The 26,853-nt window shown below is 38.8% G+C and overlaps 1 protein-coding gene across 1 annotated transcript in view; it reads left to right on the top strand.

Annotated features, from left to right (window-relative positions):
• The window catches only part of LOC102198559 (calsyntenin-2-like), a 147,972-nt gene that overhangs the window by 59,515 nt on the left and 61,604 nt on the right, over nucleotides 1-26,853 (top strand). The window contains exon 2 of the mRNA XM_005721087.1: nucleotides 15,894-16,016. Coding sequence (XP_005721144.1) covers nucleotides 15,894-16,016 — 123 coding nt within the window. The remainder of the gene's footprint in view (nucleotides 1-15,893; nucleotides 16,017-26,853) is intronic.

The following is a 26,853-nucleotide window of genomic DNA, read 5'->3' as shown; positions in this document are numbered from 1 at the left end:
ACACACACACACACACACACACACACACACACACACACACACACACACACACAGAGTAGTAGAAGTTTGCCCAAGGCTGTTGCTGAAATGACTGGCTAACCACCAAGAGTTACATGGACTGCTTGAACTCTATCAGTCAATAGGCCATCACCCCAGGTTCTTTCTACCATGGTGGTTTGGATGTAGCCTTAGGCTGTGTGAGTTAGCCTGTGTGTTTGTATTCTGGAGGCATAAAGTACAGGTATAAAAAGAGAGGGAGACAGAGAGTGAAGGAAATACTAAAATATTTATTAACAGATTAAGAAAATAGTTTTCCAATAGTGTGCGCCTCAATCCAGTGCTAATGGCTCCACATAGTATCTGCAGTGTTTATTATGAAAGCATGGAGAAATGGGCCTTTGGAAAACAAGTAGTGCTGAAGTGAACATAAAAAAAGCACAGAGTTGAAACCAGGTTAAAACTTAATACTTCTTCTCCAAGAAAACAATTAAATCATTAAATATACCTGTATTGGTCTCGGTGGTCACCTTTGTTTACCTTTTTGGATCGCATATCCATAGCAACACCAACACACAACACATGACCAAGCATTTGTAGATACAGGACACATGCCCAGCACTATACTGATTTTTGAAATGTGCTTAAGTGCATTACAGATTAATGATAAGGAAGTCACCAAGTGGACTGTCTCTCTAGGTCATAACATTCATTCTCATTCACTAGATGAGGCAGGATGCTCTGTATCTGTCAGATGGCTGACTGACGTCTCCTTCACACATGAATATCCGACAATGTCTGCAGATCCAAGTTGAGACATTGTCAGAAGTCTGTTTTGTAGTGTTGCCACTGTAGGTATTTTGGCCAGTATTGGCATTTAGAGCAGTCATGAGGTGGCACACATTCACTCCCTGCGTATTTACTGTGCATCAGACAGACAGTCATATCGGCCTGTTTGACATGTACTTTCATTTGGTAATGTCTAGAAAACGTTAGGACTGCAGTGCATGTGCGACTGTGTGGCTGTGACACTGACTGTGTTGTTTGAACTTGTGATTTATTAGAGGAGACTGTACCAGGATCATGTGAGGGTGAATACGTGAATATGTCGGAGTGATTCAGAGTACTTTTCTCTCCAGATCAATTCAGGATCTAGACAATAACCTAAGGATTTTGCCTTGTTTTTAGTTTTTTTAAACCCAAACAGCTTTACAGATATTAAACACATCACCAGCCTTTCCACTAACCTAAAGCTTAGAAGAAGACTTCATTTATTTGCTGAAGTTGAAACATTTTTGGCCTGAGCAGGGCAATCTGTGCTCTCTTTCATCTTTGCATTAACTCTGACTGTAATTATTCTGCCTATAAAATGCTTTCCCCCCCCAAGCTATTAGGCCCCAGGGGTCAAATGCGTAGGCTGATTATTGTTCAAATGAAAGAAACCAAGCAAACACGAATCAGTCAGAAGTGACAGAAACGTTTGTTTGAAATGCAAGTTGGATAACTTTTCAGTCAGTTTAATGTAAAATCTATGTAATGCATGTCTCTCTTAGTATTTCCCATATAAAATGGAATGAGTTTTACTATTTTGTCTCTCTACACTGAGAATTTTAAAACTGTGTTTGTTCATTATAGTCACTGTGGTACAAAATATTAAGTAGTGCGTCTTCTAAATTTGATCAAATCAAGCTTAGAAGACGCACTAACTGTACCACACTGTGATCTGTCTCTTTCACTCATATTTTTTCCCCAAATTAGGGCCAATACGTATTGCTTAACTTAACAGTGAACTCCAGACTGATTTTATTATCATGACAGGTCTTCAGCATGTAAGTCCCAAATTTCCACGATGAGGGTGTGTAGGTTTTAAAAAGGACAGCAGAAGTGAAATAAAATCCACACGCTCGCACACAGAGGGAGAAGCTGACAGCTTAGTTTGAATCACTGTCCATTTTCTGTTTTTCAGCATCAGCGTGTTGCTCAGCAATGAGACAGGGAGGAAAAAACATTTTTACACGCTGATTATTTTAGTCCTTTGCTGAAAAAAAGACACCATTACACATAATTATGACCAGAAGACTTTTGAGAAATGGTGCTAAAATTGTACTTAAAAGCTCTAAACCCTTCTTTCCCAGTGGTGCAGTATTTACTAAGTCTGTTTTGTTAAGTTACTGTGTGTTGGTGTGTTGGCATGCACATTTGTGCGTACGAAATGAGTCCTCTGTGGAAAGTAACTGTTTTTCACACTCGTACTTTTCTAGAGGGGCTTATAGGCCCCTTCAGCCATGACTAAAGCTTTTCTCTCGCTTTAAAAGTGCCTCTGCCAGCAACTTTAACCTCCCTGGGGTGATTTCTCAGTCTTTATCCACAGTACCATAACGTGGATTTGCAACTATTTTCCAGCCACATGTTACACCTTTATATTTAAAGTCCTTTAAGCTGACATGTGCCTTCTGAAGGAATTCCACCCATATTTTTGAAGTCTGATTGAATATGGATGGATAAACTTATAGAAAAAAAGCATGTCTCAAGTTAAGCCGAGGAACGTGTTGTTTCCTTGAGAAGGATGCTTTGTGGACACATTTTTTTATATCGCTCTAATGGCACCCACATGACCCGTGACAGCAAATTTTATTTTTATTACAACAGCGAGCAGTCAGCAGCTCCGGAGAAATATTCACATTTACACTGGAGATCATTTTATAATTAACTGCATGTGTAATGTGATGTGCATTATACTGTTTAATCCAAAAATAACTGCATGCTCTTTGCAGAAGAATAGGAAGTGGTAGCTTTAGGGTGTATTCTCATCTTTTACACAAAGGGAATAGACTAACCCCTTTGAGACCTTCTCATGTAGTCACTGCACTGCTCTATGAGCTGTATTGAGGACACCAGTGGAAGTAATTTCCTGCTCCCTCTTGTTAGAGCACTATTGGAACAGATTTATTTGCTGTAATTGAATCAGACATCTTGCTGCCCGGACATATGTAACATACTTCCTGCTCTTTTCAATCCATTATTCCTCTGGTGGGCGTGTAGATTTTGGCGATTGTCGAAAGGAAACTGAACTGACAGGCCACGAGGAAGCAGGTTGAAGGTGGCTAGTTAAGTTCCTGTTGTACACTTTGTTTTTAAATTTTAAAAAAATCCTTAAGAAACACTTTAGTGCTGTCTGCTGCGTTTTTCTTGGTCTTAAATCACATTAGAGCTAGACTATTCAAATATTTACTTTTTTTCATTGTTGCCAAATTAATGACATTGTCACTAGATTTTCTTTTTGGACAATTAACACCAGCATTGTTCTGTGAGTGGAAGGTGTGTGAGTGCAGGTCTGCTACACTACAGGTAGGCTGCGAGGGACCACGGGAAAAAAGCTTATGGAGTAAAATTAAAGTCTAGTACTAAAGTTTGCTCATGTGATCGTGCTGACCTTTTATTAAAATGTTTCTGAATTGAGGGATGCAGGGAAGGGTTTGACAAACTTACAGTTTGTTAATGAAGCTCCAAGCCCAGAAAATGATTCTAAGTTTGTTCAGAATTTTAATGTTTGGCAGCTCTATTTTTAAAATCTGTCACCACCTGTAAACATGGATTTCCAATGTATGTTAAATATTAGGTTTGTGGCCCTCACCTTTCTCAGGAAGAAAAAACCCCAAACAAAATGATCAGACTGACGGTTCACATCTTTCCCCTGATAACAGTGACAGGTAGTGAGAATGAGAGACGGCAAGCAAAGCAAAGCCACGGTTAAATGGCTCTAGATGACATATTTACCGCAGCAGACAGTGACAGACAAAAGATCTGAGACAGACGGCAAGAATCAAGACAGTCAGACTCACAGCTGATGCCTCTAAAGTGTAAATCGGCACTAAAAAGGACGAGAGCAGCAGCAACCAAACAGATGTCTGCCGGAGTACAACTTTCATGAGTGGATTCACTTGGAGTTTTAAATGTCAGATTATCCTGGCAGAGCAGGGAGACTTTGTTTCGTTTGTGGTGATCAGTGAGCTTATATGGCACAGTGGAGCCTGCTAGTTGATTATAAAAGTGTTCTGCACATGTGATATAATCATAATTTTGTTTGGGTTTTCGAATAAGTTCACAACTGTAACTCTTTTTCTTCCCAGGCATCTATAACTGAGGTTAAAACACATTGGTATATTTGTTATTATCACTTTTTTCTATAATATTTCTAAGAAAGGAAATAAAAGTTATTATTCAGCGTAACAAAATGTGAACGAGAGGCCAGACGGTTTGGCCTGTTTTGCGTCAGTCAGTGCATTTTTTGAAGCATCAGCAGCCTCTATTTTCCTCAAAGAACAACCCCACAACTTCAGAAAATGTCTGCACTGAAATGGCCTTGCTGACAGCAACACAAAACACCTCAACAAAGCAGAAACCCATGATTTCAAAAGACTCACAAGAGAATTACATTCCTGTGAGTGATTTTGGTAATGCAAACTTGATGCTTCCACCAGGAAGAACCAGGAAATGAAACGAGTTTACTCCTGTGATATGCTGGCATTTCGTATTCGCCTTGTTGTCCCATGTGTGTGTGTGTGTGTGTGTGGGGGGGGGGGTTTGTTTGTTTGTTTTTTCATAGTGGAAAATGTAACCAGTCCACCACATTTAAAAGTGCTGAAACACGTTTTTTCACACCTTCAGTGGAAAGCAGGCTTAAAAGTTCTATTGAATGTGCAAATCTAGGCCTGAACAGATGGAGGAATCATTCATTCCAGCCAGTCAAGGTGTGAAATTTTCATTTAACGTTTTTTGACGTTTAGCAGATTGTTGCATTTGAAGGGTGTTGAACTAAGTGCAAACTGTAGACTCTTTATGTTGGCTGATCATCACATGAATCCAAAGTCTGCAAAAGTGGAACTGTTTCTAATTGAATCCGGTCCGTCACACTGCCATCCATTCCTCCTCACCGTGGCTCCTCTCGTCTCCTGCTGCTTTCTGTTAATGGAGATATCGCCTCCTCCCTCCTTCTCCTTCCGCCACTGTCCTCATCTCCTCCTCTGTTATCTCTTTGTTGTCCTCCACTCCACTTTCACTTTTCAATACTTGCCCTGTACCTCTTCCTTGGCCCGCTCCGTGAAACTAATCGTCAGTGTGCTGTCACTCAGAGCGCTGCATCTTTTCCGTTTTCCTGCAAAAATGAATCAGTCGGCCTTTGTTGATTATTTAACACGTGCTCCCTCCTTCTCTCATTATACTGTAAATCAACAAATGATTAATAACAAGGCGCGACCAGAAAGAAAACAAATAGGGTTTATTAGTGAGTGTGGGTCTGGAAGGCAGGAAGACTGAGTTTCTTTTAGCGAGGCTTAATATTCCCTGTAGTGAATGCCAAGCGCTCTAAAGGCAAACAGTTGGCATTTTGAGATCCCCTGAGTATCTATCTTTCTGCAGTGTCCTGAAATGCCCCAGCTTAAAGTAACTAAAACGTTAAGCAAATGTTAACTTAAATTGTAATGATGATCATTTCCTTTTGGCACAGAGCTCGATGGTATTTATGATGAAGTACATACAGAAGCTGGCTTGATAGCTGCTTTGACCTTCAAGATACCCTGAAACTTTCAGACAGATGGCTTGCTTTCATGAAGTTGAAGGTTTGCTTGCTTGGGTTTTGAATGATTACGATGCCTAGCATGTTATGTGCCATGCTTTTTATAGTCATTTGATGCCTTGGGTCTTTACCGTCAAGGCTGGCCTTCAGTCTGTGGTGTACCTTTTTGCTTCTTGTGGTTAGACTGGTAAATATTATATTGCCAGCATGAAAAGCAGTGGTTTCTATTTTCTGTTTAAAAAGTGAATAATAGTTTATTTCATCAGATTTGCACACTAGGAATCCTCAGTTATGACAAATACATATTCATGTTTACCTATAATTATATTACTTATTATTTGGGCAGTGTTGAGGTCATGATTACTCATTAACTTTGGAAATATCACATTCACAGTTGAATTTAAAATGCAATTCAGCTGAAAGCCAAATAAATCAATGAGAATAAATAACAGTGGAGGTTGTTGGGCCATACGGTTATCTGGGGAGGAACGAGGCTCAAACAACAAGCTTTCCCAAATGGGTAACATGTGGTCCTCGCTGCATCATCTATAATGGAAGGTCTGCAGGTGCAGACGGGGGTGATGAGGCCCAGGAAGCATTGCAGTTTTTCCATAGGTTCACCTGAACTTTATAGCAACTTCTGCTTCCTCTAGATAAATGAAAGACTAGCAGAAGCAGTCCACTGTAAAGAAAAGGGGTGCCCTGGTTTTCTAGTACGGGCAAAGCAAAAGTTATGAATGCAGCATAGCAACATTTTATCTCATTTATCTCTTTTATAATTGTTTGAAGCAAAAATACTCCAAAATAACCCCACCGACACACTCCCTGTAATCTCTCCATAGGGTCCTGCACACTTTTTAGATCCTCCAGAAATTGAAACCTTTCATCTCAAATTTATCATTTTCAAGTTAAAATGATCATTTTATTTTATTTTCCAATCGCACAATCATCTGTCCAAATACCACAACTCTTCAGTTGTTTCTTTTGAATGCCTATAGGCATTGTGTGCAGAAAATAAGAGGCTTTTTTCCCCCTGTATCAGTTCATTTTGATGAAGTCAGCAGCAGACAGAGAAGGGATTGTGTGTTACAGAGCAATTATGGCACATCTGTATCTCACATACTGCTGTTAAGACTTGAAAGCAACCATCACATTGTCTTAATGGAATTGTGGGGACAGCTAAATCCGATCAATATTTCCGTGAACTAATTGTATTCACAACTACTTTTGTGGGGGAGTTTATGTTTCCTGGTTGATGGAGACCAGAGTTTATGGCTGTTTTAATGAGTTAAGGAAAAATCAACAATACTAAAAAACAACAATATTGCCTGGAAATCCAACTGTACAAGGCAGAAAGGTCCTGAGAGAATGCAACTGAGGAGAATTAATGCTCTGAAAATGAAGCGTTGATCATCTACGACCCACTTTTGCTTTGAGTGCACAGCTTAGATGCTGCAGTCAATATGCCTAATTACTTTTGTACTTGCTAACTGCAGCTTACACTTCAGCAGTGGGACTGTAAAACTCACCGCCGATGCTCACAGTACTTATAGACCTAATGTAGTCATGCTGTCTCTTTGGCATTGGAGTTTCTTATGTCTAATCTACTGGTGCTGTTCCCTTCTCTGAATTTAACTTTTGCATTCGTTTATGTGTCGGTGTTTCCAAGAGCTGTCTCCTGAACCCACTGATGAATCTCTGAGTTGCTTAATTTACATACCAAGTAATGCATTTTGCTTGTGTATTGTCCCTCTGGGTTTGAATACTTTCCAAGAATGTTATACCTATGGGGAAATCTTATTATAGGAAGTGCAACTATATGTATATATTCCTAGAGGTGAAACACTAGCAATCATTTCCAAGTAGTTTCAAATGATTAAAGACTGGCTGAGTCTATGAAAACTATCAGGTATTAGTATATATTATGACATGCCTTTTGAATAGAGTGAGCATGTTTTGTGGTTCTCATGTACATGTGAAGTTAAAAGTAATGCCATGTCCAATAGTCAAAGCAGAGAAGAGGAGGGGTCAGAGGTTAGAAGTTAAAATACACTCGCTGAGCACTTGCTAGTACTGGTTTGGAATATTTCTGGCAAGGTGCTGGAAAACTTCCCAGATTTTGGTCCATATGGACATGATAGAGTCACACAGTCGCTGTTTCTTTTAATATTGCCATGTTGAAACCAGCTGATTTGAGCCTTGTGACATGGTTCGTTATCCTGCTGGATGTATACATTGTGGTCATAAAGGCACGGACATGGTCAGCAGCACTCAGGTAGGCTGTGGCATGTAAACGATGCTCAGTGGGCACTAAAAGGCCCAAAGTCCAAGTCCAAGAAAACATCCTCCACACTATTACACTTCCACCAGCCTAAACCACTGAAAGAAAAGGGCAGGATTTTATGTTATTTACAGCAAATTATGACTCAAACATCTGAATACTGAAGCAGACTCATTAGCTCAAGCAAGCCGTAATGGCACGCGGTGTGTTTTTTATACAGCAACCTGTCTGCTTCAAGGTTGGACATGTTGTGTTGGCAGATTCTCTTGTATTGGTATTTGAGTTGCTGTTGCCTTTCTATCAGCTCAAAGCTGTCTGGCTATTATGCTCTGACCTCTGGCATCAACAAAGGATTTTCACCCAGAGAACTGAATAGTTACTCTTTTTCATACCATTCTCTATAAAGATGGTTGTATGAGAAAATCCCAGTAGATCAGGAGTTCGTGAAATACTCAGAACAGCTCGTCTGGCACCAACGGCTATCCAAGGTCGGAGTCCCTTAAATCACCCTTTTCTCATTCTGATTAGTTGGTTGTTTTGACCATCTCTATGTGTCTGAAAGCATTGAATAGTTGACACGCTATAGGCTGATTAGAATAAGCAGTCGAACTGGTGTAGATAATGTTGGACCTGTTATTTTTAGCTGCAGGAAAAGATCAATAGCGTTTCAGTGTTGACACTATCACCTTTGTGTAACTAGAAAACCTGAGTTTAAGCCTAAAGATAGCTGGATAACGTATTAGCAAACAAGTACTGTATTACATACGCAGCTGAATGAACTATAATCGGAGTTGGTGTGTCATGAGCTCATGAAGGGGCTCTTTCTAGATGCTAAAGTCATCTGGGACTTGCTCATGATTTCTTCCTATAATGTGTTTTGCAGTATAAAGTTTCTGGAGATGAGTATTGCGAATCGGCACAATGAATTTAATTGAAACTGAACCAAGCTATTGTTAACTTTGTGTAATGTTTACTCTAGGTAGTGTTTTAACAGGGCCTTTTAATTAGCTGCAGGTACCACATGAGCTATTAGTTTGAGCCAAAACAAAATATTTCAAATGTTTTATGCTGTAAATCTAAAGTAATGAGATGCAAGACACTGAAGTCCTCTGCAGATTTGGGGTAAGCAACAAATGTTGCCTTTTAATCAAAAAAGATTAATCTTTTTCCTCAAAAAGTGGAAAAATAATCAAATGAAAATTAAAAAAATACAAAATATGAATAATATTGTCCATTATCTTTTATCATAATAATAAGATAAAGTAATGAATTAAGTATTTTAAGTGTATTATTATATACATAAAGGTAATGTAACTTTGTGGATATTTTCAGGCACACTAACGACTTTGATTGAACTGGTCTATCATGGCTGCTAATGCTGCGTTATTACTAGCAGACATAAACTCCTACATATCTAAGCTATTAAGCTGCCATCAATTACTGTTAGAAGTGTGATATAATGAGATCCACTGTTCAACGCTGAAGCAATTATCACTTTCTAACCAAGCTGAAAAGTCTGAGTCCGCAGTTTTAATTCTCTGCCCGCTTTTACTGTTAAACTAACAGCATCATAAACACTTTCCCACATGGACACATCGCTATAAAAGAGTAAAATAAGATGATTTGTTTAACTGCCTCATTAGAGAAAGCAAGAGTTAAAAGACAGTGTTAAATATTGTGCTACATCTCGTGGTGTCAGGGAGAGTCTCAGCGTTGCTGTTTTCTCAAAGGTGGGTAATTAATGTGTAATCTCCTTTTGTGCGAGAATATGAATAACATGCTCTTGCATGCTCCTTAATTTGTGTAAAATGAACATGAAGCCAGTTAACAATAATTGAATACAAGTCTTTGTTGTTGTTCTGTTAATGAAGCAAGAATCAGGGTGATGGGGCAAAAAAAAAGAAGCAATGTATTTAAATCAGCACTAAATCTGATTTAATGTATAGTTTAAACAGTATTTTACAATTTGAAGAGTTGAGAACTTTTTCCCCCCCAACAAATGTAATCAGAAATCGTTTTAACAGACTCAGTCTTATTTATTTTGACAGCAGTAAGTGATAATCAGTTTCTTTTTAATGCCAGGGATGTATTTTAAAAACCTGGCCTACTCAGAAGCCTCTTCTCTTTCTTCAAGAGACGTGGCGCTGCCTCCATTCAGCGCTGTTATTCTGGAAGTGCATCCTATAGGAATCCAGTTTAATAATTTAATAGGAGAATAAATGGAAACATTTGTAAGGTTGTACAGGCAGCAGTCTATTCTTCTGTCTGTCTGTGCCTCTCTTTTACCACTTTATTGCCCCTCTTTCTCCCTCACCCCACCTTCCTGCCTGCCACTCCTGTTATCTTTTCTCTTGTCAATCTCTTTCTCTCCCCCCTTTTAATTTCTTCTTCTTAGCTCTCAATTTGAATTTGTTTTTCTGTTTTCACATTCAGGTAATACTTTATTACTTTATCTTTGTATTATTCTACTTTTCCTCACCGATGACGGGCGGTGTTGGAGTGAGATTTTAAGCCAGCTCCTCCTGTATAGACACATGAACTCTAAACCAGTCTGGATTCTCTGATAGGAGCTTTACCAAGTCTCAGATCTAAAAGGAGCTCCTCAGATTCAAAGTGTCCTGAATGAGAGAATAAGCCTTCCAGAATCAGTAAAAGCCATCTTAGACATTTTTCATTTTAATCCCTTTCTGCATTTTTCATTTTATCTGTATTGCCCTCCTACTTATTTTATACTGCTTTTATACTTCTTCTTATCATTATTATCACCTCTTGGTAGTCTCGCCTTTTTTTCTACTGTCGCCAAAGGAAAGATATCTTTCACCTGTAATCGAACACACAGTGAAAAGAAATGGATTTGACGTGACTTAAACTGATCAATACTGGCACGCTAACGCAGTGTCTTACAATATGAGCTGGGACTTAAATTAAATATAGATTATCATCCAATTGTGTCCCTGTAGTAATATATTTTCATGAGCTTCAGTGACCAGGGGAAGACAACACAACAGATATTTTGATTTCAATAGCAGGATGGATACAAGTTAATAATCTTTTCCACTAATGTTATTTACAGGAACTCACTATCTTGTTTCTTGTGTCTGTCTCTATATTACTGTCATATCAGATTTTATACAATGCTCTAAACACACAGATCGACTTTAAGACTGTTTCTTCTAGTAAGTCAATTAGTCTTCCATAATGTGAAGTCTAATTCTGTAATGGCTGCAGATGGATCTCAGGAAGTGGCCAAAGACGCCATGCACATTGTGGCCATTGACACATGTAACCTTATTAAAGGGAAGCCTGAGTCTGGGGATGGCAGCGTCTGTCTCTCAGTTGTTCAGTTCACTGTTTTTTGTCTGGGCTCCAGGCCTATTACAATGATTTTAACTTAATTTTAGACATGCAAAGCATGAATCCCACTGACTTTGGTGAACTACTGGCTTTTTCTCTGTGCCGTAACATACCATTTTAAGGAGCTCGACAACTAACTGTCTTGATTTTTCATGCCAGTCGTTTGATATTTAGCTCTGTGTTATCCTGCTGGAAGCAGTCATCAGAAGATAGGTACTCTGTGGTGATTAAGGGATAGACATAGTGCAGCAATACTCAGGTAGGCTGTGGTATTTAAACAATGCTCAGTTGGTACTAAGAGGCCCGAAGTGTGCCAAGAAAATATCCCCCATATTATTACACTACCAGCAGTCTGACCTATAGATACAAGCCAGGATGTTTTCATGTTCATTTTGACCCTGAATATCAGAGCAGAAATCAAGACTCATCAGACCAGGCAACACTTTTTCAATCTTTTATTGTCCAATATTAGTGAGCCTGTGAGAACTATAGCCCCACTTTCCTCTTCTTAGCTGACAGGAGTGGCACCGCGTGTGGTCTTCTGCTGCTATAGCTCATGCGTCAAGGTTGCATGTGTGAACATTCAAAGATGCTCTTCTGCATGCTTTTGTTGTAATAAGTGGTTGTTTTAGTTACTGTTGCCTCCCTGTTAGTTCAAAGCAGCCTGGTTATTCTCCTCTGACCTCTGGCATCAACCAGAGAACTGCTGTTCACTTTATTCTTTCTCTTTTTTCAACACGTGTAAACCCTAGAGATGGATGTGTGGGGAAAATCCCAGTAGATCAGCAGTTTGTGAAAAACTCAGACCAGCCCATCTGGCACCCTCAACCACACCATGTTCAAAGTCACCTTTCTTCCCGTCTGCACTTCAGCAGGTCGTCTCGACCATGCCTACATACTTAAATTCACTGAACTGCTGCCATTTGATATATTAGATAATTAGATATATTGATATGCTGTGAACTTGATCAGGAAGTAGGTGGTGACTCTAGAATATGTCAACAATAATATTTGCTTAAATTTGTGGAGAAATTGCTCAAACATTGGGAAAAAACCCCAGCGTGTACGTACATGTCCTCCAAAATCAACTACTGAGTATTATAATCAAAACAGCTGTCTGTCCCTGTTTTCTGGCTTAGAAGTGAGCCCTTTTAGCTCAGTTTATAATTGCCTTTGTATATGTGTGTGTGTACTAGTCTGGACTGCAGATTCACATGCACACAGTTAATGATACGTCGACACGTTTTTACGGATGAAAAACTGTGACTACATGACAGCAAGAATCTGAGCCAATGTTTGTTTATAGCAGCTCATCAAGCAAAAAGGAAACACCGCTTGTGTTAATGTACAATCTTTATTTTCCTGTGTTTTTCCTGAGTCTGTACAAACATGCAACAAGGTACTTGGATTAGCGATGAAATTGACATTGGAAGAACACACATAAATGGAGAGTATAGACAGGTCTTTATTGCTTTCAGCTTTGAGAAATTGTCTTATAGAAAGCTGCTGCTGTAGTTTAGCTGATCTTCTCTAGAAAGTTGTTCCAGACTCTTTTCTTTTCTCTTTGAATGCAATTTTTGTTTCATTACTGTGGCTCAGTACAAGGATGTCAAGGATGAATACTTTAAATGCATCACTAATGGCTTTACAGTACTTCATGTCATGAAAGCCAGTATTGGTAATAGCCCATTTCCATGGTCTGATGTGTGCTATTTTGCTAATATATAGCTCCAATATCAGACTACCTTTAAAAACTCCCAGCTCTGCTGCGTCAACCACCACCCAATTTGTTTGGGATAAATGTAAGACCTTGAGCTAGAAATTGAACTCGCCATCCATGAGTAAACTGAACTGGCTGTGGGCTGCTATTAGACTTACTGAAGACATCTTCAAATGTAAATGAAATGCTGTGTGAGCATGATGGATTAATATGTATTTATGCATGGTTAGTGCAGGCACACAGGAATGAAGAATCACTTTGGTACTGCTCATTTTTATAGTCACCTCAGCACTTCACTTTAATATTATCATGACTTTCAAGAGTCTCTCTGTAACATTGTTTCAGTTCATTTCATGTCTACTTTTTTATGGTAATTTTACACAGAAGAGTAAATCCAAGGAAATCTGAAAAACATAAGGATCAGGCTGTACCTGCATTAGGACATAAAAGTGTATGTGTTTTAATGTCCTGGTTAATGCACCATTGGATCCAGCATTACAAGTAAAATGTTCCTGAAGTAAAGATACCTAAATACCACTTGAAAACAGACCTCCACTTTTCTCTTTTCGCATTCCAGCAGAGCAGAGTCATGCTGTGTGCTGCAGTGCTTTCTATCTACTGCATGAGCATAAGATGACACTTCTTCCATGAATAATGTCATCCCTTGTGGTTATTTTTCACTGCTTATGATCCACTCTGTACTCTCTCTCAGCATGGTAGGAGTGCCATCTAGAAACATTAGATCCTTGGCAGCACAATGAAAGATTATAAGACAAATGTGACGAAGAGTTAACACAAAAGGTCATGTAGATGAAGATTCTTAGGTCTTGCTTTTATGTTATAAATCTAAAAATAAAGCTTCGAAAGCACCGTAAACTTGTTCCAGAGGCTTTTATATAAGCCACTCTTTTGTCACAAGCTTAAAATGTGTTTGTCTCTGGGTTTTTTCTCCTTCACATCAAACATGTTGCTTTAAATTTGTGTTTCTTTTGTTCAGACCTATTTTCTAGTTTTTGACCCTGTCCTCTCAATTCAGTGACAAGCAGGGGCAGAAAATGGGATAGTAGGACAAAACTACTAAGATTTGTTCAAACAGATGAAAAGTGGCGAAAAAGCTTTAGGAAGAGTTTGATGCATTTTAAATCACTGCCAGCTGGACATGTCATCTGCTCATTGGCATGAGACAAAGTGTTCCTCTTCAATGGATTGAAAGGTCGGGTTGACATCCCAGCTCCCTGCAGGGACTCACACTTGTGCACCAGAGATGCAGTATGTGTGTGTGGATACACAAAAGTGGCCAAGCGCATATGGTTTTTCTTGTGCCACGCTGGTGTCTGTGTATTTGTGAGGTCCTGCTGCAATGAAGCAGAAGAATGTCCAATTTAAAGAAATCAGTAATTCCTGCATGTGTGATTGTGATCTGTGTTAACCTGTGATTTGCAGCATGGTGGTTATACTAGAAATTGTATAGTAATAAATAGAGATGCACAGAGTAAAAAACAGGGAAACAGACAATTGTAAGAAGCTTGAAAGTCAATATGTCCAAATATTGTTATTCTTCAGAACTTTCTTGGGCAATTCCTTCAGATCTGTTGTCATTGATTTTTTAAGTCCAGTTCTTTTGAAATTTGGCGTACCTCAGCTTTTTCTCACTATTTTGCTTCTTTAAGAATGGCTTCTTGACAGTTAGCCTTCCACCTCGACCATTTCTGATGAGGCTTTGGCTGATAATAGGTGGATCAACTGAAGGGCCAGATGCATCTCTCATGTTCTATGTCAGGTCTTTGCTGGATTTTTTCACAGTTTCTTAAGGACATGACTTTAAGATGGCGCTTCTTTTGTCCTCCGCTTGCTCAGTTTCCTTCAATTTTTAAAAGAGATGATGCACACAGTGGTAAGCTATGCTAAGCTTTTGGCAAAGCTAACTTTGGGAATCACCTTGTTAGTATGAAAATACAATTTTATGCCTCTCAATTTGTGTTATGTTTGCCCTTTTTTGTAAATTCAGCTAATGAAATGCAAACAAATGATGGTGTTTTGCAACAAGCTGCCAGTAACAGTTCCTAAAGATATTTTTCTTTCTTTTTGCTAAATTAACTATTAGGCGTAGACACCGCACTGGTTCATCCCTTTAGTTAGGTTATTTTTCCTTTAAAAGCAATAAGCATTTCACTGCATATCGTACTGTGTTTGACTGTGTATGTGACAAATAAAATTAAAACAAAACAACAGCAACAACAAATTCCTCTGTAAAGGGTTGGGGGTTTGGGTCTGAAAATGAGTGAAAAAGTTGCCAATGTGCAGAGAAAAACCTAAAAGGATCTTCTGAAAGTCTGTAGAACTTTTGCTTAAGACAATTTTAAGAATTACAAGAAAGTGTGGCTGGAAAAGAAATAAGGGGGACCTCGCAACTTTTGCACAGCACAGTACTGGAAGTCAAAGTGTAGTTTACAGCTTTTCTGCAATGCTTTATCAAAGAATCACAAATTCCATCCAACAAACAACATTTTCTTTCCACACTATTCGCTTCTTGACTTTTATTGCTCCTTTTTGCCACCTGTGAAAAAGCAACACTCCAGTGGAGGGTTATATCCTTTTGCGTCTCTCATTCTGAGTCTGTCTGTTGAGGTGACTCACTGCATTATGATAAACATGGTCATAAACTAATGAAAGTACCAGTCTTTGCAGTAATGCTGTTACTTTCTGCTCCTCCCTTATTCACAAGGCATCACTATAGCAGGCAGCTCTGTATTTGTTTTTGTTTTTTGCTTTCCCTGATGTACTCCCAATGGGATTTGAATTTCCTCTTGGGATCCAGGGATCTTTTACTTGTTAGGGCAATGTATAAATGGCTACACTATGTCTTTGCAGTAATACTGTGAACAAAATGTGCATTGAATTTCTCAAGTACAGCTATACAAACTAAGACAGTATCATTTATGCCATCCTTCCTCCTCTTTTCACAGTCAACAAGCACAAGCCATGGATAGAAGCCTCTTATCATGGAGTGATCACAGAGAACATGGACACAGTGCTGCTGGACCCTCCGCTGGTAGCTCTAGACAAGGATGCCCCGGTGCCATATGCTGGTAGGAAATGCAAATGCAAAATAACAAACACATTAATATCTGTTGTACAGCAAAGTACACATATTTTAATAGAATGCAGCATGTTTATATACGCACATAGTACACAGAGTGTTTCTCACACACACACACACACAAATAGAGAAGACTTTGACGAGGACGCTTCAGTGCTGTGTGCAGGCAACTGTGGCAACTTCACACCCCAAGACAAAAACAGATGATCCACCAGTTCTCTGTACTCACTGTTTGTCATGGAGACTGAATTCCATTTATCACAGTTAGCAGTGTAAAACAAATGGCTTTCTTTTTAAAGAGAACAATTTTTTTCTTGCCGTTGTGCAGAATTACTTTACATGGCCCCAAAAAATTAAAAAAAATAAAGAGTTTCCCTTCTTTCTAACTCAACAGAAAACTTCTGGCCAGGATTGAGGAATTTAAATTCACAAATGCATAGACCAAGGTATTCAAGCTTACGAAAATAGGTTTATTTTATTCTCTCACAGCCTCTTCGGTCTTCCTGTCAGGGATCTTTTCGTGGCTTCTGCTGAGGCAATTTTTTCCCATAAGCTGAAATGCCCCATTAACCTCAACAAAAGGTTGCTCTTAAATATTGAAACATATGAATATATCTCTCCTCAGCGTTTCATGATGACAATATTTATTTCAGAAGCAAAACAATGCTCTGTCATTTTCACTAGAACACTCACCTAGAATTTAAGCGGGGTTTACTTCACTGAATTTGCATTGTAGTAAACAGCATCTCAGCTCCAGTTTTATTTAAATTAAATTATAGCTATTTGTATTCCGCTATCATACATTTGCTTTAATCCCAGCCACTGCAGTATTTAATATTAATTAGTTTATTATATATTTACAAAGATTTTAATACCCTTAAGGTGTCTAGCATGTGCCCTTTAGCAATAACTGATTGCAGCATCTGCATTCACTTGAAAGTCTGGTTACTGAGCACTCACTGTAAGTTTTTACAGGGAAAAAAAAGTTCTCTGTGTTGTAGTGCAGTACAAATCTCCCGGGTAGCGTGAAAAACAACTAAGGAACAACCTTTGTTCAGTTTAACGTTTTATTGCGCTCGTGTTTGAAGTTCGAGCTGCCACACAAACCACAGTCTTTAACATAGACGTGGATGCTCTGGGTGTAGCACTCACATGTGACACATTTAATAATGATGGTGCAACATCATCATGAACCTCATCTCCAGATCGTAGTTTCTCGAGCTGATTATATCGCCTAACAAGAGCTAAAATCAGGCAGGCGTTACACAGGTACAGCAGTGCTGACAGTGACAGGAAGAAAAGGGACAGAGAGCGCTGTTATAATTAGACAAAGTATTCTGAGACTCAAAGGCAAACGAAGAGGCTTTTGGCAGCTAACGCTTAACAGCTCATTATGGCGAAATGGCTGCTATTAATCCCAGAGCTGACAACCATGGAAAACTGATACTCAGCTATTTTTCTTCTTCTGTTCTCTTTTTTTTGTGTGTGTTTGTGCCAAAGCAATCTTTTCTGTTGCTTTCGGTGTTTCTCGTGAGCTGTTCTGTAAATAATCGGTAAATACAGCTGACTGTAAAGAGTGTGAAATAGCTGAAATTCATTTTCAACAGCTTTTTATACTTAACAACGTTGTACATGTTGTGTAGTACTCTATGGTGTAACCCAAATGTTGTAGAATCTGCATTGCAAATGTACTGTATAGAGATTTAACGATCCCCTTGTGGGGGAAAGGAAGACTTAGTTTCACCTCAGAAGAAAACGCAGAATATATTTAGCAACAATAGCAACTACAGTCATATTTTATTCATTACAAGTGAAGACACTGAAGAAACCGCTTCCAGACATTGTTTCTGTCCACCAAAGCAGCCTTACAGTATTTTACAGCACATAACGTTCCCTGGTAACCAAATCCATGATGTGGTAAAGGTTTAATGACACCGTGACAAGTAGGCAAACAAAAGAGGAAATTAATTGTAATTGTTTTTCTCCATGATTAACATGTGGTTTGTTTACTTGAGAAGGTCAAGCTTTGTGAAATATTGCCCCAGAGGAAAACGCAGAGCTGTACACTGGCTGCTGACTGGTGATATTTCTCTCCCTGAATGTTTTTCATTGCATACGGTCTAATGAATGAAACCCATACAATAGCTACCAAGGAGACTGAAAAAATGGCCATAAAAGAGCAGCTCTGTCCCAATTTATCTCCCCTGGCAATTGCTACAGCTCACCCTGGGTTTTGCACACAATGCCCTCCTTTGGAGTTGAACTATTCTCTCAAATCTTTATCTCGATCTAGACCTTCATTTGTATCTTTCTCTCCACCCGGCGCCACATTCTTTCTCTCTCAATCCAGCTATCCTTCTTCCACTTCACTGTGTCGACGCTTTGCTCCTAGCAAGCCCATATACAGCCAGTCACTTGCGCATTATATACACTCTCATCAATCCTGGTTTCGTTTTACTGCTGAAAGGAGAGGGATATCCTTCTGGCTCCACATCATTTGCAATGTGGAAACACAAATGAAGATTGCTAGGTACTTTTCTTCTGTAATTCTTTATTTTTAATCATGCTGACTGTCTCACCTTCGCTTCTTACCCCATCTCACATGTTTAAACATCTGATTTTTTCTCTTTACCATTTCGTCTTTGGCTCTGTCCTGCCTTCGTCTGCAGCGCCACATTTCACTTTGATGTAAACTACCCACAGTGGGCCTAACTTGAACATTATACGCTGAGACAGGCATCTTGGAGATAAATTTGTTATTACTATGTGGCTTGATGGCATCCTGTACCCCCACCCCACCCCCACCCCCCACCCCACCCCGCTCCACCACCTACACGTCCCTTGAGAAAAGGTGTGTGGGTCGAGGAGTATGTGCTGATAGAGCGTTCTCAATCAAATTAGCATGAGGAATGGTGACAGTGGACTCTGGGGTGCAGCAAGCCAAGCAGACAGTTTCATTTGCCTACTCTTTATCTCAAGGCCACAGTCAACAGACACAGATTCTTACCATTCATCATGGCACCAGAATAATCTACTGTGGTACATTGTTTCCACTGCAGGACACACACGGGGTAAAGGAGCACGAATTGTTTGAGAATGGGAGGCAAAGTGTGAATAGTCAGATGAGAGAAAACAGAGAAGCCAGATGGACAATGACAGTGAGAGCAGGCTATCACAAGCAAACTATTTGTGCCAAAAAACATGTTTGATCATTCCCATTGGCTGCATTTGGACACTCATGGTTATTATTGGCAATTGTCACTTTAAGTTTACTGTGGTTGGTTTGTTTGTTTTTTTAAATATTGAATCAAATCATCACCTGTTTATTTCTCCTAATGAACTGTTTGTGTTTCATTTTCTGAGGCCAGTCTCTCTGACCGTTAAGTATCTTAAAAATATATCTGCATAAACAGAGAGGTTGATTTTGGTTTCATCTGTTCAAAGAATGTTTTTCCAGAACTGTGTTGGCTTTTTAGCAAAGTTCAATCTAGCTTTTCTATTCTTGAGGTTTTTGTGTGGCTTCTGCCTTGCAGAAAACTCCCTGTAGTTTCTCTTTATGGTACACTTGGATATTGATAGACCTAGCTCCTGCAGAGTGTTGTTAACTTGGTTGGCTGTTCTGGTTTCTCTTAAACCATGGAAATCATTCTGCGATGATCCACCACCGTTGTCTTCCATTTGCATTGCTGAATTCACCAGTGCTTTCTTTCTTTCTGTCTTTCTTTCTTTCTTTCTTTCTCAGGATGCACCAAACTGTAGATTTTGTCACTCCTAATATTGTAGCACTTTCTCTGTTTTCTTTCTGTTTTTGCAGCTTAAGGGTGGCTTGTTTCTGTCATGGCTGTGTGCAGGCAGGCAGGAAAAAGGACCCAAAATGTAGACTCGTGGAGGTGGAGTTTAAACTCAAAGTCCACTGCTTTATTGTAGGCATAAATCAGGAAACGGAACAGAACGATGAGGGCATGAAATTGAACTACACAGGCCAGAATGAGGGTACGACGTGACGACGAGCAGGAGCAGACACAGACATTAAATACAAGAGGAAAGTAGGGCAAAGGGAAAACACCTGGAAGACACAGCTGACATCGATTAGCAGACAGGACAGGGAGAACACAACAGGTGAAAAAACAAATCTTGTTGTCCATGTTCCCTTTCATACATGATTCTTACTCAGGCGTGTGAGTGTATACATTTTTTTGTAATTTTAAGAAAAGTCAGTTTGTGAAGATTCAGCCCCCCTGTTCAGGGGGGAACAGGGGGGCTGAATCAGTCTGTCTGTGTAAGTTCAGTTTCAGCTATTTATTGCTGTGTGAGCCATGGACGGTCCCCTTTAACCTCATTATTACTTTCCTTTGTAGAGCAAAAATATTACCAGGATAATAACAGCCTATTGATGTGCTGCCTAATTGTATCACTGTTTGCAATACTTATCATCTGTTCCAAAACAACAGGAAAAGACTCTATTTCAAGCCAAGACAATTCTTGATCAGTTTGCCAAATCCAAAACTACATAAACCAAGTACCTGAAAGTAAGGCTGCACCTTGGTGACTAAAGCAGAGATGACAATTAAAAAGTGGAGCCCAACGAAGCACAAGCTAAGTGAAAATTTAAAGGTGGCGAGAAAAACAGAAATTGGAACAAGGAGGGAGAGAGGCAGGAAATGTTGGAGGGGAAAAAATGTGAGGTAAGAGAAGGAGATGAAAGACAGAAACAAAGATCCATCCAAGATGAGGATGTGAAGTATATGTGTGTGCGTGCGAAAATGAGACTGAGAGAATAGAAAGAGACGATGTGATGGATCATCAAAGGATAAGAGAGGATATTGAAGGCAAAGTCTGATCAAACCTGCAGGTGTCTGTTTCTCTAAGGACGAGAGGAACATATCACTTTGTCTGCCTCTCTCTCTTTCCCGTTCTCCCTCTTCCTTCTGTCTGTCCTCTTTGCCTTTGTGCGATGGTTAAATTTCTGCAGTGGGCGCTTAGTTGTGAGGTAACACCGAGGCAGGTCTGAAACATGAAACAGAACATCAAAGATTCTGCATCCTCTTCAGCTTTGACACCTACAAACCGGATTTCACTCTGCTGCAACCGCCATTAGCACACAGCATTATAAAAACTCATTTAATTCTGTCAGTACCGTGTCTGTTAGCTCCCTGCATAAGTAATCACAGAGCACACAAAGCCAAACTCACGAGCTGAGTTATTATGAAGTGAGTATTAATAAGTTAAAATTGTTGCTTATAGAAAGAAACCCACTGGGAATGTCACCTGTTATCTTGCATGTTTTTAATTGAAAATGTTTTAATTATCTAAACACAATAAGATATGCATGAGATAAGATGAGTAGTTATGCTTATCAGTCAAAATTTAGCACTTTCACTGGAGCATAATGGAGCATTAGTGGTACAACTCCATAAAGTTTGTGTACTTTGTCGACACATAAACAAATGCACAGTGGAGGTGGAACTGTATTATAGCTGTGCTACTTAATTTATGTCTTATAGGCTTAATTTGGCCCAAGAGCCATAAGTTGGCCCATCCAGCTGGTCTGCAGAGCATAATGTCTAATAAACACTAAACAAAACTGATTGAATGGCTTCCAGCTTTTTTTAATCATCTGTGAAGGCTTTTACATTTATTAAAATATGATACAGGCTCTGCAGTACAGGGTGGCACAGCGATGCAGAGGCTACTGTTACCTCACAGAAAGAAAATCCCAGGTTTGGGTTTGCTGGTTTCTCTGTGTGGAGTTTGCATGTTTTATCCCTCTGCCTGTGTCGATTCTCTGGGTACTCTGGTTTCCTTCCACAGTGTTAGGTAAACTGGTTATTCTGAATTGGCTGCAAGTGTGAATGCTTGATTTTGGTGTGTTAGCCCTCTTCAGAGACTTTGAGCATGAACAATCACCAGTAAATCGAATAAAGACATCCAAAGTTGTTGCTTTTAAGAAAATAGATGGATGGTTGGTTTCAGCAACTGAATGTACTAAAATATATGATTTGTTAGGCTTACTATCAAGGGATTCACTTATTGCACTTAATAGCTAATTTTAAAATATTTAAATATAAAACAATGAGTTATGGCTTTTATTAATTTTAACAGTAAATATTATTGAGTTTTTAAGGCATCCAATACTGTATTGATAGTTGGGGATTTTTAAATAGCACTAGCATTGCCGCCTGGCCTGCGGGTGATGTGGGGGTTTTTGTTCTCGTGTTTACAGGTGGTCATTTATTTTCAACTTGTAGCGTTTCATTGTCAGTGACCATAAAGGATGAAACTAACTCTTTCCTCTTTATGTCCCACCTGTGTTTAACTGTACTGCCCATTCTTGCGCTTGGTTATAAGACCTTTGGTTCCTGTCTACAGAATTTAAAGCTCAGCAGATGTAGTCTGTTTATGGTATGAGGCTGATTTCATCCTTGGTTTGTTTCAAGGAAAATGCAGCGTGTGTATCATAAACTCAAATCATCTTAAATGAGTAAATCATCTTAAATGCCCTGTTTCTGAAAAGATGCACTTATGATCTGGTACTACCCTTTTATCGGAAAACACTGACAAACAGTGAAAGAGTCCATTTATATCATGGGAAGTGCTATGTCTCTTCACTGTTGAAGGAAGCTAATTGGATCCATATAAGATGGTCAGAGTAATTACACATCCAGTAATGCTCCACTGGAGCTCTGTCGTCAATGCATTGTCAAATTGCTCACGGCATCAAGCAACCTCTTAGCCTCTGATTGATTTTACAAAGGACTCAGACCCTTCTATTATCACCGTATTACCCAATTTTTTTCTATTTTACACTGGATCTGTCTCTCAATTCTTGACACTATGCGATGATTTTCAATTTCCCGATTACTCTCCATTTCTTTTAGTGTGTGTGCGGCTGCCCAACTTGTAATGAGCTGAGGTTTTGAGTGTGTTTTTGTGTGTGCTTGTGTATATCTATGGGATGTGCTGCACCTGTGACAGCTTTTTTTAAATGTAGAATTGTTTCATTCATTAAAGGGACGAATGTTGCTGCTTTTATATTCATGCCTTGAGGGGTCAGATAATTTCCTGTAAAATAGACTGTACCATAAAAAACAGAAGAATTCATCAATGCACTGATTATCAGTCTGTGCTGAGCTGACTGCAACGTGTGTCTTAGCAATAGGAGACTGAAGGGCTTTCTATCTGGTATTCTGGTTATATGCTTATATAAAGGCAAGGTTGCTGAGTGCCCACATCAGCTTGCAGTTAAATCACCGTCTTGCAGCAACTAAGTAACTATTTATTTAAAGTCAATGAGATTCTGGCTGGACTCTGAATGTAAGTAGTTTAGTGTGTGCAGACTGATTGTAGACTGAACCCATCGTATTGCCATTTTATCACCATTGTGACAGACCTATTCCACGTCTTCAAAGCAACCATTTCAAAGTTTTGCAAAATTGCAAGTTCATTGCACACAATAACAGTCATTGTGGTTGTTCTACAGTCTCCAACAACTGCAGCTGTAGCATAAGTTTGTAGGATTATAAGATGTGTAAAAAAAAAAAGTCATAAAAAACAGTGATTACATATACCTGTAGGTAATATAGTGTGGAAACAAACTCTTTAGATTGAAGGTTTTCACTCCACATTAGCTAAGACAGTGGTACATTTGACAAATACAGTGGTTTTACGTGACACTAAAAGTCTTTCCTCGTGTACTTTTGGCAGTAAAAACACATATTATGAACAAGAGTCAGCATTATTGTTTTAGATCTTTGGCTCTTCCTCATGCTTTAGAGTGAATGACTGGATAACTTTATGCTGGAGCCTAAGAGCAAGCCTACTTATTTATTTATTTATTTATTATTTTGTATCTTCCGCTGTACAGGGCCTGTAAGTTAAATGTTGAATTTTTGAGTGAAAATCCACATTTAGTTTCAGTATTTCAACCTTATATCATAGTCATCAGATATTTAAATATATTGATATCAAAGGCCGCTTTAAAAGGGTCATTTGGTGTGAAATTACAAATTCACTCAATAATTAAATTTCTCATAATCTTGAGTGATAAATCTTCTACAAGTATCCAAGTAAACCACACATGTCATTGGTAACACTGTAGCTGCTAATGAGCCGGGCTTAGAAAACTCTCCCTACTCACTAATAACCTACCGTATATCAAATTAATTTACGTATTGAATACTACGAACACAACTCCACAAACTTACCCTGGTATTACTAGTCGAAGTATTGATGAAGGGGAAAAAGAGGAGAGACTTTTTCTTTAAATGACTTTGAATCAGTGAGGGGATGAGGATGTGTTGCTCACCGTTTTGTTTCCTAATTTTTTCTTGCCACCTTTTCAACACTTGAATATGCCTTCCTGGTACCATCTACAGTGAAGGGAAGCTCGTGAACGCTTGTTTACTGGCAGTATCTGTGTTTTTCATTGAGCCAGCAATGTGTGGAGGAGGAAGGCAGGGCTGAGATGTGCTGCCTCTCTTGTCAAAATGACAGCTGAAAAATCTGCTCTTCAAGCATGGAGCACTGACCCATGGTCCTGGTGTGAGCTGAAATTGCTTAATGAAATGGGCAGTGAATAGCAGCTGAAACTAATCCAGTAATTCTTTGTGTTCCCTGGCTCTGGCCCCTGCTCTCTCTCTTTCTGACAGTGGTTTGACAGGGCTTCAGAAACCTGACAGGCCAATTAGAGAGCAATTTGCATATCTTCCTCACTCCATTTGCCTTGTTCATGCGACCATAAAATAGGATAATCTGGCTTTTAGACCTGTGTACAATATCAGAATTAGTCAGACTAACTTTATCCTCCATCATCCATGACCCCTACACCCTCCTAACGCCATCCCACCTCTCTTTTGTTGTAAACCACTTAAACCTCTGTTGTTCTGTCACCTGTTCTTGCAATAATCTGGATAATGACCAAGATAAATGTGAGACGGAAGGAATGAAATAATGAGAAAACAAATTGCCATTTGTTGACTCGCTTTAACTGGAGATGTTGATGCTGTTGCCTATTTTTTAAAGAAATCCTTCTGTTACAGTTTATATTTGTATGTACTGTTACAAGACCAACCACCACCTGCATATAAACACTTTCTTAAGGAACTGGTAGGCTGTGGTTATGGTCAGAATGAGTCAACACTATATAAAATACTTGATTCCCTAAAACTTAACTGATTAAAAATTATGATAATAAATCAAGTGTAAATCTACTGAATTAGAAATATTTGAATGTACTTCTACTTAGAGTCTGACTCATTTGTTGGTGGTCTGACATTATTGCCAAAGTTTAGCAATTTGCCAGTTACTGTTTTTGCAATAGTAATCCCTTACTTTATTCGTTACCTGAAAAAAGTAATTGGATTACAGTAACGCGTTACTGCCCATCTCTGACTATCAGTATCAGTCTTAAAAGTCAGTTAGACTCCACTTCTGTATTTGACGCTGTTCAATTCCATGTTTTATTCTGGTAGTCACAGAAATGTAATTCGCATATTTTGCTCTCTTTTGTTGACCTTGCTGAGTGCTGCTCCTGCTATTTTATTAAAAGTCCATGTAATAGGCTAATTTAATATTTTGGGGGACACAGGCACAGAGTGCTTGAATTTGCATCTTGTCTAAATGACATAAGACTAATTATGGAAGTAATTTTATATTTATATGAAATAAATTCTCCCCTGTCCAGTTTAAGATGGGTATGAACTGGAGTGCTTGGATAAATACAAGCATCAACAGAGAATCTGTGCCTATATTACACATGATGTTATCATGTGATAACATCATGTGTCGTGTTTTGAATTGATTAAAAATGCATTATTTGATACCTGTGCAAAACAACAACAACAACAACAATGACATAAGCATATATGATGAGAATGGAGGAACACAAGTACTTCAATATCCAGGACAATATATGAGTACAGAACCACAGAAAAAATATCCTCTGTTGTTTGTGAATCTGACAAGATTGACTGAAGTAGTCTGACATTTAATCATTTTATTAGATTAGATTTATTAGATCATCTATTATTTTTATTGAATTAAATTTTTAATCATTTTAATTTAATGTTTTAATAAAACTTATACATGCCAATGCTACACTATTGTTTGAACAGCATGAATTAGCCGTGATTCAGACATACTTAATCACAATGAAAAAAGATTTTAAAAAATATATGTGATAGATGTTGTATATATGGTAAAAATTGGTCTTTTTAGCCTTTCGGTAGGTTCTTGCTAGACAACATTACAGCTTATAATATGCCACATATAATGCAACTTTTGTGGCTATCAATGACATGCCACTGTAATGCAATTAAAACGATAGGATGCTTTTATAAAGTGTTGTAGTGGCACAAATGCTAAGAATGGCACATTTTAACCCATTGCTAAGTGATGTCATTATAATATCTCAAATAGTTAAGAACTTTCAGGGGCCTCGGATGTACCTGTGTGCCAGGTTTGGTGGTTCAAGTCCTCATAGTCTAGGTCTAGGATGAGATTGCAGACAAATAAACAAACACAAAGACAGACAAACAGAACGAGATTTGTGGTGTATATATTAAGACATATAGTGCATATAGTAAGATTAACTGCAGATCCATCCAGTAAGCTTACATTTGCAGGAATAAAAGTTATCAAGTTTAATTAGTGGAGCTTATTTCTCAGCAACATTTGTCCCTTTAATAAATTGTCAGCCTGTCAGTTGACAACTTTTGTCATGACCTCAGCTGCAATGTAAGAGCTATAAAGAACCATTATACAAGTCAGTCTTTCCGAAGTTCTTGGATTTCCAGAGTTTTGTAATTGTAAAAAAAAAAAAAAGAGAG

This window comes from Pundamilia nyererei, unplaced genomic scaffold, assembly GCF_000239375.1.
Source record: "Pundamilia nyererei isolate P.nyererei 1_Seehausen unplaced genomic scaffold, PunNye1.0 scaffold00004, whole genome shotgun sequence".
NCBI lineage: Eukaryota > Metazoa > Chordata > Actinopteri > Cichliformes > Cichlidae > Pundamilia > Pundamilia nyererei.
Note: the sequence above shows the minus strand (reverse complement) of the source record. Positions and strands in the feature narration are given on the sequence as shown.